At 36.7% G+C, this 12,303-nt stretch overlaps 1 protein-coding gene across 1 annotated transcript in view; it reads right to left on the bottom strand.

Annotated features, from left to right (window-relative positions):
* Window positions 1–12,303, bottom strand: part of LOC131552435 (CUB and sushi domain-containing protein 1-like) — a 165,714-nt gene that overhangs the window by 54,559 nt on the left and 98,852 nt on the right. Inside the window, exons 28-35 of the mRNA XM_058796222.1 lie at window positions 11,647–11,856; window positions 7,771–7,959; window positions 6,596–6,773; window positions 4,782–4,927; window positions 4,198–4,278; window positions 3,995–4,108; window positions 2,447–2,635; window positions 1,109–1,255 (exon numbers count right to left, since the gene is read on the bottom strand). Coding sequence (XP_058652205.1) covers window positions 1,109–1,255; window positions 2,447–2,635; window positions 3,995–4,108; window positions 4,198–4,278; window positions 4,782–4,927; window positions 6,596–6,773; window positions 7,771–7,959; window positions 11,647–11,856 — 1,254 coding nt within the window. The remainder of the gene's footprint in view (window positions 1–1,108; window positions 1,256–2,446; window positions 2,636–3,994; window positions 4,109–4,197; window positions 4,279–4,781; window positions 4,928–6,595; window positions 6,774–7,770; window positions 7,960–11,646; window positions 11,857–12,303) is intronic.

Genomic DNA, 12,303 nt, shown 5'->3' with positions numbered 1-12,303 from the left:
CAACTCTGCTGAGAGGTTTAGACTTAGCTGTGAGTGATTAACTAGACCTAGCATAAAAAAAATACATCCATGTGGCACTGAATTTTAATTTTCTTTACCCTGAAAGCCCAACAGACAAAGAAAGGCGGGAAAAACCAAGGAGGGACTTGAAGTTGCTTCTCAAAGATGCTTTATAGAGATAACACAACAGTGTTATATTTATCAAAAAGCGTTACCTACTTCCTGTAATCATTTAAATTTAAAAATCTAAAAACACAGTAGCCACTCAGAGGTTTAGAAAACACAGTTCCTCCGAGCGACATAATGGTTTCTCTTTCTGTCTACTCTTGACAAAATCCAATAAACAGGAAACATGTGGCAACACACTGGAATAATGGGCCTGCGTAGGGCATAGCATGTCAGAAAGATCAACTGAAATGAACACAGGGAGCAAGAAACGTTGACAGAGAGCCAAAGAAATGGAAACGGGTGAAGAGATGCCGAGTAATCATGGCCACTGGCCCATATATCATGTTTAGCCATTGGTGGAAATGTCGGTCAGAAGCATACGACATGGTAGTTATTCAGCAAAATTCATTACTGCATCTTTGACCTCTATTACAACAGACTTGCCAATGGCTCCCTGAAGGTAGGACGTGTCTGGTTCTAGCCTAATGAGGGCCAACTTAGAAAAAGCTGACTTTTTTTTTTACTTATTGACCCATTTGGATCCAAAGCAACAACCTTGGAGGGCTAAATGGTGGGAATTAATCTGAGGCACATATTATTACGTACTATTGAATTTCCAACAGGCTAATTAGAAAGAATTGTAAATGTATTCCTGATTTAAATTCTTGGATGCATCAAATGTGGAATCAAACATGGAGCTAGAGAGAGAGAGAGAGAGAGAAAAAAAACTGTCTTTATTTGACAACACATTCTGCTCATGCCTTCATCAGGACTAAAAGAGTAAAGATGTTGTTTTGTTCTTTGATTTCTCCTTTGTACGAGTGTTGCTGGTTTTGTGCACAATAAGTGCTTTGCTTTTTCCAAGTTTCTAAGAATAACCCTACATTAATTCTGGATGCATCCACGCATAACATGAAATGGTGAAATATGTTTAACAAACCTGTGTAGCGTATTTTGAAGCCCTTCTTGCTGGTCGCATGATCAGTTGACCATCTGAGGTAAAGCTGGTTTGTTTTGCTAGTGAAATTCAATTGTGTGGAGTGGTTCCCACTCAAAGCCACCAGCAATGGACTCTGTCCAGATGGCCCTGGTAAATAAAACATCACAAAAATAACAAGTAAAGATAAATATTGCAAATCACAAATCTATTGGGCAGCAACAAGACAGAAGTGACTTTAGGAAGGAACAAATGTTGTAGAGCAGTGGTTGTCAAACTTTTCAAGCCAAGTGCCACCTTTGATCAAATCAGCATATCCAAATTCAACCTAGTCATCACAACTGTTTACACTACACTGTTTTTCCTGTCACTTGGCTGGGTCCTTCGGAAACGCTCAGAAACACATATGATACAATTTAAAAGTTTTATGATCCATTTCATAACCACTAACACCTAAAAATAAATATATTTCTGAATCTGGAGCAATATACTGTACCTTTGTTAATCTTACTTGCCTTGTCTGTTAATAAGTAATTGGATTGCTCTGCATTGTCCAATTGATGGTCAAAACTGAGTGATAAATTCAGTGCTTCTGAGTAAAATTCAGACCAACCATTAAAGGGATAGTTCACCCAGAAATGAAAATTCACTCTTAATTGACTCACCCTCAGGCTATCCGACATGTAGGTGACTTATTTTCTTCATTAGAGCAGTAAAGAAGATTTATAGTAATAAGATGAATAAATTAGTCTTAATCAACTCATAAACAATGAGAAACCATAAAAACTTTAATTTCACCCCATTCATTCAAGTGCTTAGTTCATGCATGCAAGTATCAGCAGCTAATCAGTTCTTCGGTCTGAATCGTTTCTCTTCATAAGACCTCAATATATCATCAGGAGCCACAGGTATTAATTTTGTGTTGCCTGTATATGATTTTTTGACTCTCAAAGTGATGGCAGCTGTTGACAATTTGTGAAACACCAAGGACCATGGTTTCAGCTAAAAATCTTCTTTACTGCACTACTTCAGAAAAAAAAAAAGTTACCTACATCTTGGATGGCCACGTTTTCATTTTTTGGTGAACTATATCCCTTTAAGCATGCCTCCTAAATATAAAGCTTTTTTGTCTCAGTTCTTGGTTTGACCTTTTGTTTTAATAGTATGCATTTACTTTTTAAAACTGGTCAAAATGGCTCACAAATGATTTGTCCACAAATATATTTGTGTTATGAAGTGTTGTTGTTAGTAGAATAGAATAGAATAGAATATAGAACAGAATAGAATAGAATAGAATAGAATAGAATAGAATAGAATAGAATAGAATAGAATAGAGTCTACCATCAAAGATCTCCAGTTCGTCAAACTGCTTCTCGCTCTGGAACATTTCCACATAAATGGCGATGGTGAAGGCAGGCTGCACTCTGATGATCCAGGAGCAGGTCTGGGAGTTGGGGTAGTTTTTTGGGAATCCAGGACTCAGGATCACGCCAGATGAGGCAGACCGTTCCTCATTTGCAGGACACTGAGCTGTAGCACAGACATAGCATTTCACAGGAATCAGGACTATTATTGCAAATCACAATGTGGTTATCCTACTAACAAAGCACAAGATGCAAGCTCCAGAGTATTCCAGTAAAAACAGTAAAGTTGAAAAACTTTCTCCAACATGCGCAGTGCTTCTCCTGGATTTACCTCAGGGGCCTTGGTTTGAGGAAGCAACAAAGTGAGTTGAAGCTTTTTGTTAATCCGCTTTGTGGGCGGGAGGGTGGAGGAAACAAACCAGGAGAACTATCGCTTCTTCATGGCACTGTACAGAAAGTACAGACAAGCCAAACGGCTCAGATTTACAACTGAAAGCTTTTCTGTGGATAACTGGAATGCTTCCCCATTTGCTCCCAAGACAGCTGTCGGCTACTGTCTATTTGTTACCATACAACAAAACAATGCAGCCTCTGGGGTAATTCAGTGCCATCTTTTTATGGATTACAATTTTACAAGCTTTGATTACAAGAATCACACTAATGATTCAACATCTTTATTATTTTAGATTGGTGGTCCCCAGCCATCTTTAAATTATTTACATGAAGTATTTCCTTTTGGTTGTGATTTGTAACTCACATTATTAAATATATTCTCATTACTGTAATATAGTACTTTATTTGTGTATTATTATTAAAATAATAATAATAATAATAATAATAATAAAAATAGATGTGCACATTCTGGAGGAAATAGCACTATTGAAAGTTTAGGCAAGTTTAAGTTTTAGGCTTTATGCTGCATAAAAGTCACTTTGCCATCATCAGGATGCTAAGCTTGCATCTTGTTTTCTGTCAGCACAAAAACAAACAATGCAAGGTATGCACTATATATCATTAGGTTAAATATCTGCATGAGATATCAAATCATAATTCAGTATGCAGCATATGTTAAAGATAATATACTACCATGGCATATAAACACTTTATACCATTAGTTTACAATTAATATTATTTTACATTTCAGCAATCAAAATGGGATTTTTTCATTACAGTTATTAATATTACAAATATTATTGGTAACACTTTAGTTTAGGGACCAGTTCTGACTGTTGTCTAGTTGCTTGTTAGCATGCATATTACTCACATATTGGCTGTTTATACTAGCACAATATGCACTATTAATTCCTTATTCTGCATGACCATATTTCAGATCCCTTAATTCTTCATACCTAAACTCAACAACTACCTTACTAACTATTGATAAGCAGCAAATTAGGAGTTTATGGAGGCAAAAGTCATAGTTAATAGTGAGAACTGGTCCCTAAATTAAAGTGTGACCATATTATGTATTTCCATATTGAAATATATATCTCACATATTTCAACAGGTTTTGTTCTTCACTGACCTTCACACACTGGTGGTGGACCCTCGAACTGCAGGTGAGAATTCAGTTTACAAGTGAGCTCATCGCTGCCAACCAATGTAAATCCAGGAAAGCATCGATACCTCACAATGTCACCTGCATGGTACAGTAAGACAGTAAGAAGAATTAAACATGTTTTAAATCATGACTTTGATATTCTTGCATAAGTGGACAGCTGTTCATACCAATTTCATAGTCCTGGTCTTCAAATAATATCTCTGCTTGTTCAACCGTAGGGGGAGGAGGGCATTTCTTGAGTCGATAAGCTAAGGAGAAAAAAAAAAATGAAGCAATTTGCCTTTTTGTTCACCTTTATAGGCATGACACATTTCATACAAGGAAACCCACTCACAGTATCAATTACATATACAACATGTGACAACATTCAATTCTATGCATCGACATACTGGGAGCCCAAGAATCTCAAGAATAAAACCACACATCTATAACTCGCAAATATGCCAGACTTGTTCTGAAATGAAAGTTGGAGGTATAGATGAAAGACTGGTTCATTTTCACACTCCGATTTTCCTATGCTTTTCAACAACATGCCGGCATGCTGACACTGATATCAAAGAGGCCAAAGGAAAGCTATTTTTGACTCTTCTAATCTCCAGAAATAACGTGATGTCATCAGAAGCAGCAGTCATGCCTCCTTAGAGTATAAAAACAAGTTGAATCCCATGTTTCGAATACATATTTCGAGCGGCACTTTACGGTATGCATTGCACTTCAGCGGCAACATTTTTCATTTGAAGGAGAAACTAACCATGGAAATTGAGGACAAAGAATCCACTTGTCGAGAAGTCGCTGTGGAACTTGATAAGAACCTGATTGAAAGTGCTGTAGGCTGACTCGAGGGCTGTGTTGCCGCTGAAAATTCCCAGCTGCGGGTAGCTTTGCTCTGGGCCGTCCCTGGAAGAGGAAACACGCATTGAAATTACATTACAACCTGTGATCCAGCCATTAAACAGCATTATAATCCCTCAAAATTCCAAGTGGTTTGAGAAAATTGATTTACTTCCAAATTTACAGTGAGATTGTGCTGACTTTTGAATAAAAGCATTACATTATAGACCAGCTTGTACGAAAACAGCAAAAATGATGACTTAACAGACTAGTCCGCTTGTTTAATGGCTTTTGAAGATTAATGGACAATATTACTGGGAAAGTGCCGGAGATGCATATTTCCACATTTTTTAATCAACTCAGTACTGTTTCAGATTATTCAATGGGAATTATGACATTCGGCTGTGCGCTTTGTGATTATTACAAAATACCTACAATTTAATGAAACAAGATTTCCATTCAGTCATTTCTGTAACTTTAGTAAAAGAAATGAAGGTGTTTCAAATAAAGAAATTGGGTCAAAGAATATGTTGAGTCATATTTTTTAAAAAAGTACAAAAGTATTTCAATTAGTACTTATAAAGCACATATTCTGCATGATCATATTCTACATCCCTAATCCTACCCAATCCCTAACCTTAAAGTGCCCTTATAATGGGTAATGAAAGGTTCATATTTTGGTTTTGGGAGTCCTCAATAACAGGTTGACATGTATGCAAGGTCAAAAACACTTTCACTGTCTAACATATGCCTTTATTTCTACCTTACTTGCTCAGCGACTCCCAAGCGATTCATTTTTTCAAACCTCTCCTTTGCGTGACGCTAATCTTCGGTGATTGGTCCGATTGGTCTCATTTTCACTTCATCATGCCTGTAATGCCCGATAAAGCAGGTTTGTGAGGGCAGTACAGTGTTACCAGGGAAACCGCTATTTTTACTGCTCCAAAAGCTGCACATAGTGGCAAAGAATGAATTTGCGTTTTCATTCAGACCAATGCAAAAAGACCCACAAGTGGGCGGGCAATATGTTGATGTCAACATGAAACGGCTTGGGATTCGTTTTAAAAATGATTCGTTTCAATGATTCAGAGTCGGCTCTTTTTTTTGAGAGACAATAACTTTATACACGGTGCACTTTCAGATTTAAAACTTTGTAGGATGTTTTCATTCACTTAGAGCTGTTTTGCACACTGCATGAAAAGTAATTTCCAAAAATCCATAATAGGAGCACTTTAACAACTACCTTACTAATTATTAATAAGAAGCAAATTAGTAGTTTATTGAGATAAAAGTCATAGTTAATGGTTTGTTAATAGAGAACTGAACCTTAAAATAAAGTGTGACCATTTTTTTTGGAATATTTTTTGAATGAACTGTAACTTATTAATATCCCCATATTAATGACAGGGTATTAACTGTTTTTGTAATTTTTCTAAAAAGGTTGTAAATTGAGGCTTTATTTTCTTTTCTGTTTTTCACAAGAATCACCTCAATGCTTTGAGTGAAAAGCTTTACAACTTCAAAGACAACTGAACTTTTCTTGAAATCTTGCTTTGCACAGTGACTACAGACTACAAATGTCAGTAAACAAAGTGGAGCTCGATTTGCGTAATGATTTGCTTGATGTATGACAACAATAGCAGCATTAGTCTAGTTTGAAAGCTTAAATAATTGTCTTGTCCTCATCTCAGGCTGATATTTGCCAAACGACTCGTTAAATGGAGCTGTGCTCACCAGACAGCGATATAGTCAGTCACAGGCTCAGTTTGGAGCAGGGTGAAGTTGATGTAAACCCCATGACCATGGGGCACGGTGATGAGCCAAGTGCAGTCCTGAGAGTCTGGGTACTCGTTTGGGTACTCTGGAGAGAAAATGGTGCCGTTTGGAGCCGTCACGTTGTAGCCACAGGGAGCTGTGTGCAGATAAACATCATTCAACCATGACTGCATTAGTAATCTATCTTTCTGAATAACGGCTAATGTTAAACACCAGGGAATGCAAAATCAGAACAGTGACGGCATTATCTGACATTATTAACTTACTCTCATGTATATTTATGTATTATATATCTATAGATTGTTTTTGAAGAACTGAAGAATTTTCATGCAGTTATTTTTCATAATGCTTATATGGACTACTTTTATGGCACTTTTCTCGTGTTTTTTTTTTTTTTTTTTGAGTATTACAGATGTCACTATGAAATGTTGCATGGAGAATGTTATGTGGGGGAAAAAAATAACACAGGAGTGTATAAACTATGACAAAATATACACATCTTCTCTTTGAAGACTACTATAGTAGATAGAACGGTTTCATTTGCAGAAGAGTGAAAACTGAAGAAGAGAACAGAACATTCCTGAGGCTGCTAGAAGAAGACTTGGATAGAATATACTGGCACAGAGTTCACAACAGAATAACACAGTTATGATAAAAAAGAAAGAAAAATGGCCCAATAGTCTTTGCAGTGCAGATTCCCTGCAAACGGAAGCCTAGGAGGAACACGTTGAGCGACTGATCGATAAGAGACAGGTCGGATTTCACACTACACTACCCACGCTAATCATCAAGGCTACAATTTAGAACAGCTCCCAGTAGCATATGTCTCCACTGTTCAGGTCTTCAAAGTCTGTTTTAAAGATGGTTTTAAAACACAATGGCTCTTATTGTACTAGTAATACAAAGTAGTAACACTTCTTCATTTAAAGAGCATAGTTAAAAAGACATTTGGGAGAGTATAATACTTTGTATATCTCAAAAAGTCAGAATTCTTAATGTTTTTTTGTTTCAAAGTGTGGGCAAAGAGGGCTGAAAATAACTGTGTGCTAATCAAAACACAACTTGAGAAACTTGAGAAATGCTAGGGACAGAAGGAAAAAGGACATTTCTTTCCTTTCTTCCCTTCCTTTTACCTTCACAGCGAGGAAAGGGGTGGTTCCACTTCCTGTTAATTCCATGCTGGCATGTTAGCACAGGGTAGCCGACCAATACGTATCCCGGGAAGCATTCAAATGTTATGGATTGGCCTGCGTTGAAATCGCTGTTGATGATATACCCGTTGTGGAATGGATATGGGTCTTGACAGTTTTGTAATTCATATGCTACAAGAAAAAACAAAACAGAAAATATGAATATCTGCAAAGCGTCTGGAAGTTGAAGTATGATATTTACTAGTGGGCCCACTTGAAATAACTGAAAAAAAAAAAAAATAATAAATTAAATAATTGTTTCATTAATTTCCTTATGCTGTTTCAAACCCATGCACATTTATTTTGTGAAACATAAAATAAGATGTTTATGCTTCTCTGAAAAAAAAAAGACATTAAGAAAAACAATATTACATTAGTGAATAAATGATGACCAGAATTCCATGGTTTCTTTATTTACCTTCCTTTCCCCCCAAAATATGTAAACCCAAAAGTAAAAAAAAAAAGTAAGACCTGCATCATATTTTATTTATTAATTTCTAAGGCCTCTAAATCATTAACATGATCAAATCTGCTGAAAAACATTGCCTTTTGCCTGCTAATTGATAGTACATATGTTTTAATAAGCAAAAGGCCTTTTAGCATAATTCTAAAGTATAATATATATATACAGTGCCTTATTTTATTTATTTTTTATTTTATTTTTGCATATTTGTCACACTTAAAAGATTCAGATCATCAAGCAAATGTTTAATATTACCCAAAGAGGTAACACTTTATAAATAACTGCACGCTATGAATCATTAGGTAAGCATTAGTAAATAGTCAGTTCATCCTTCATAAAGCATTGTTCCAACATTAATAGTCATTAGTAAGCAGTTTATAAATACAGCTATAAATGCCTTATTCTTGATTTATAAGCATATCTATTACAAAGGAGATTTAAAGGCTCATTTATCTTCCTAACAGAAAAAAAATAAACAAACACAACACAGAGGGATACAGAACTCAGAAATATTTATTTCAAGATGAAAAAAAAATGAAACTGTCCAACTGTACACTTTAATTTTTATTTTTAGTTGTACAGTTGTACAGTTTCCTTTTTGCATCATGAAAAAATATTTCTGTGTTCTGTATCCCTCTGTGTTGTGTTTGTTTAACTTGTCTGTTTGGAAGATAAATGAGCCTTTAAATCTCCTTTGTAGATGCTTTACGAGGTATGAATAGTCCTCACTTTAGATGAGCTCACAAAAATAGATGGCTGGCAACTACTAAATGTTTTATAACTACCTGACTTAATCATGAATTACAGCAGGAATATGTGTTAATAAAGCATTTATTAACACACTGAGCAACTATTATCATGTGTCTAAATAATAAGATTCATAAATGTACATTTAAATAGTTTATTAATCATTTACTTACACTTTCTAAATGATCTGATGAACCACTGACAACTCCTAAATAACTGGTTTGTAAATAACGTTATAATTTAGAAATTATAAACTGATCATTAATAAAGTATGAAAATACAATTATTAAACATTATAGATATGCTCAAGAACAAAACATTTATAGCTGTATTTATAAACTGCTTACTAATGCCTATTAATGTTGGAACAATGCTTTATAAATGATGAATTGACTATTTACTCATGATTAACTAATGATTCATAGTGTGCAGTTATTATAAAGTGTTACCGAGTCTTTCACATCGCTGTGGAGGAATTTTGGCCCACTCTTCTTAGCAGAATTGTTTTAATTCAGCCACATTGGAGGGTTTTCGAGCATGAATGGACTGTTTAAGGTCATGTCACAGCATCTCAATTAGATTTAAGTCCGGACTTTGACTTGGCCACTCCAAAACCTTAATTTTGTTTTTCTTGAGCCATTCAGAGGTGGTGTGTTTGGGATCACAGCTTGAGGTCACAAACTGACGGCCGGAAATTCTCCTTCAGGATTTTCTTATAGAGTGCAGAATTCATGTCATCCAGGTTCTGAAGCTGCAAAGCAGCCCCAGACCATCACACTACCACCACCATGTTTGACTGCTGGTATGATGTTCTTTTTATGAAATGCTGTGTTGGTTTTACGCCAGATGTAACCGGACACACACCTTCCAAAAAGTTCAACATTTGTCTCAACAGTCCACAGAATATTTTTCCAAAATCTTGGTGATAATCAAGATATTTTTTTGGCAAATGTGAGACGAGCCTTTGTGTTCTTTTTGGTCAGCAATGGCTTTTGCCTTGGAACACTCCCATGGATGCTGTTTTTGCCCTGTCTCTTTCTTATTGTTGAATCATGAACACTGAGGCAAGTGAGGCCTGCAGTTCTTTAGATGTTGTTCTGGGTTCTTTTATGACCTCCTGGATGAGTCGTCATTGCGCTGTTGGAGTAATTTTGGTAGGCCGGCCACTCCTGGGAAGGTTCACCACTCTTCCAAGTTTTCTCCATTTGTGGATAATGGCTCTGTGACCGTGGTTCACTGGAGTCCCAAAGCCTTAGAAACGGCTTCATAACCCTTTCCAGACTGACACCTGTCAACTATTTTGTTTCTCATCTGTTCTTGAATTTCTTTAGATCGTGGCATGATCGTGTTGCTCTTTAAGCATGCTTTACTTTGTCAGACAGGTTCTATTTAAGTGATTTCTTGATTCAACAGGTCTGGCAGTAATCAGGCCTGGGTTTGGCTAGTGAAATTTAACTCAGTTTTCTAAAATAATGTGGTTAATCACAGTTCTTTCATGATTTAACAGGAGGGGGCAATTAATTGGTTACACTTTATTTTGATAGTCCACTTTAGACAGTCTACTTACTATAAGTAACTTTGTAACTACATGTCAACTAATTCTCATTAATTTGCAACTACATGTCTACTAACTCTCAGAGTAGACTGTTAGGGTAGGTTTAGGGTTAATAGAATAAGCTGACATATACTTGCAAAGTTTCTCATAGTCAGTATGTTGTATGTTGTGGACCCATCAAAATAAAGTGTGAGAAGTTATTAAGCAGACAGTCTACTAATGCTCTAATGACTGCTAGTTGACATGTAGTTGCAAAGTTGCTTACTGTTAGTAGAATGTCTAAAGTGGACTATTGAAATAAAGTGTGACCAATTAATTTTTCACATAGGGCCAGGTAGGTGTGTTTTCCCATATTATCATATATGGCGCGACAAAAGCCTAATGTAGAAAATCAATTAACATTCACTCAATCAACTATAAAATGACAAACATTCACAAAAGTGCCTACATTATGCTAAGGCGTTTATGACAGCTAAACACGCAAGGTGTTGCTCATCTCTGTGTATCGTCACCAGTATGGTGAAGTAGCAGAAAGCTTGTCAAACTAACATACAAGCATCTCCAGGCAGCATTTCAAGTGCAGCGCTTATGATCAACAGCTTTCTAATCATATTCTTTCATCCTGCATCATTGTTTGTGTATCAAAACACGGCATCAGTATTCCCCCCCCCGCAAAAGCCCGTCTGCCAGCACAGATCAAGGCTGTGCCTGGCTCTTTTCAACTCAGACTAGAGTGGATAAGAAAAGAGAGAGACGAACTGTTTGACCTACAAGTGAGGAGACCAGACAATGGTGAGTTATTTATATCGAGTGGAATCCAAGTGCACATCCAAATGCACCGTCTTATTGATTTCAAAATGCTTTCAAGACCCCGGCTGTCATAATGGAGTGTCCTCCCAGTGATCTCAAAGGAAGTGAATCTTTAGATATTTCCAATGATCTTAGTAAAAGGCCGTCACTCCCACATGAAGGGTCAATATGAAATCAAGGACGGCTGATGTCTGCAGGAGAAGAGAGCAAATGGATGCAAATGGAGAATTGGGAAGTCACCCACCTTGGTAAGTGAGTTTGAAGCCCTGTCTGTTCTCGGAGTGGTCGCTGTAGAAGTGGATGACGGTTTCGTGCGTGCTGCTCAGTATAGGGGGCGGCACTTGGCTTCCGCTGAACTGTCCAATCAGAGAGCTACTGTGGTGTGGCCCATTGCGAACCTCTAAAAAATCGTGGTTATCCTCAGAGGTGAAGTTGAGAAATTGGATGTGTGCCCCTGCGGAGTGATCACAGTGGTTAGACTTTCACAGAGTCAAACAGGCCGTCTGTCACATGACTTATGTTATGTGCAGAATTTACATATGGAATCTCATTAAAGCGACAGGGGTTTTTAAACAATAACTCTGACTGGCCTTGACAGACAAGCTCTTGCCGCTGCTAAGAGAGATGATGTTAATTGCTAAATCACAAATCGTTTTCCCTCATGTTCATATGTGTGGAAAAAAATGTAACAGCTGTGTTAGCACAGTAATTGGCTTTTTGTGAACTGTGGGAAAACAGGAAGGGAGCATATTACTAATAAACTGACTTTTATCCTACAGACTCCAGAGATTTAGTTTATCAGCATCAAATATACGTGAAAATGTGGTTTATATGGATTTTAGAATGTTTCGAAAGTATTTTGTTTGTGCCTTTTTACTTTAATAACAGCATCACTCAAGCT

The sequence above is a fragment of the Onychostoma macrolepis genome, chromosome 13 (assembly GCF_012432095.1).
Source record: "Onychostoma macrolepis isolate SWU-2019 chromosome 13, ASM1243209v1, whole genome shotgun sequence".
Lineage (NCBI taxonomy): Eukaryota > Metazoa > Chordata > Actinopteri > Cypriniformes > Cyprinidae > Onychostoma > Onychostoma macrolepis.
This window is presented reverse-complemented; position numbering and strand designations above follow the sequence as displayed.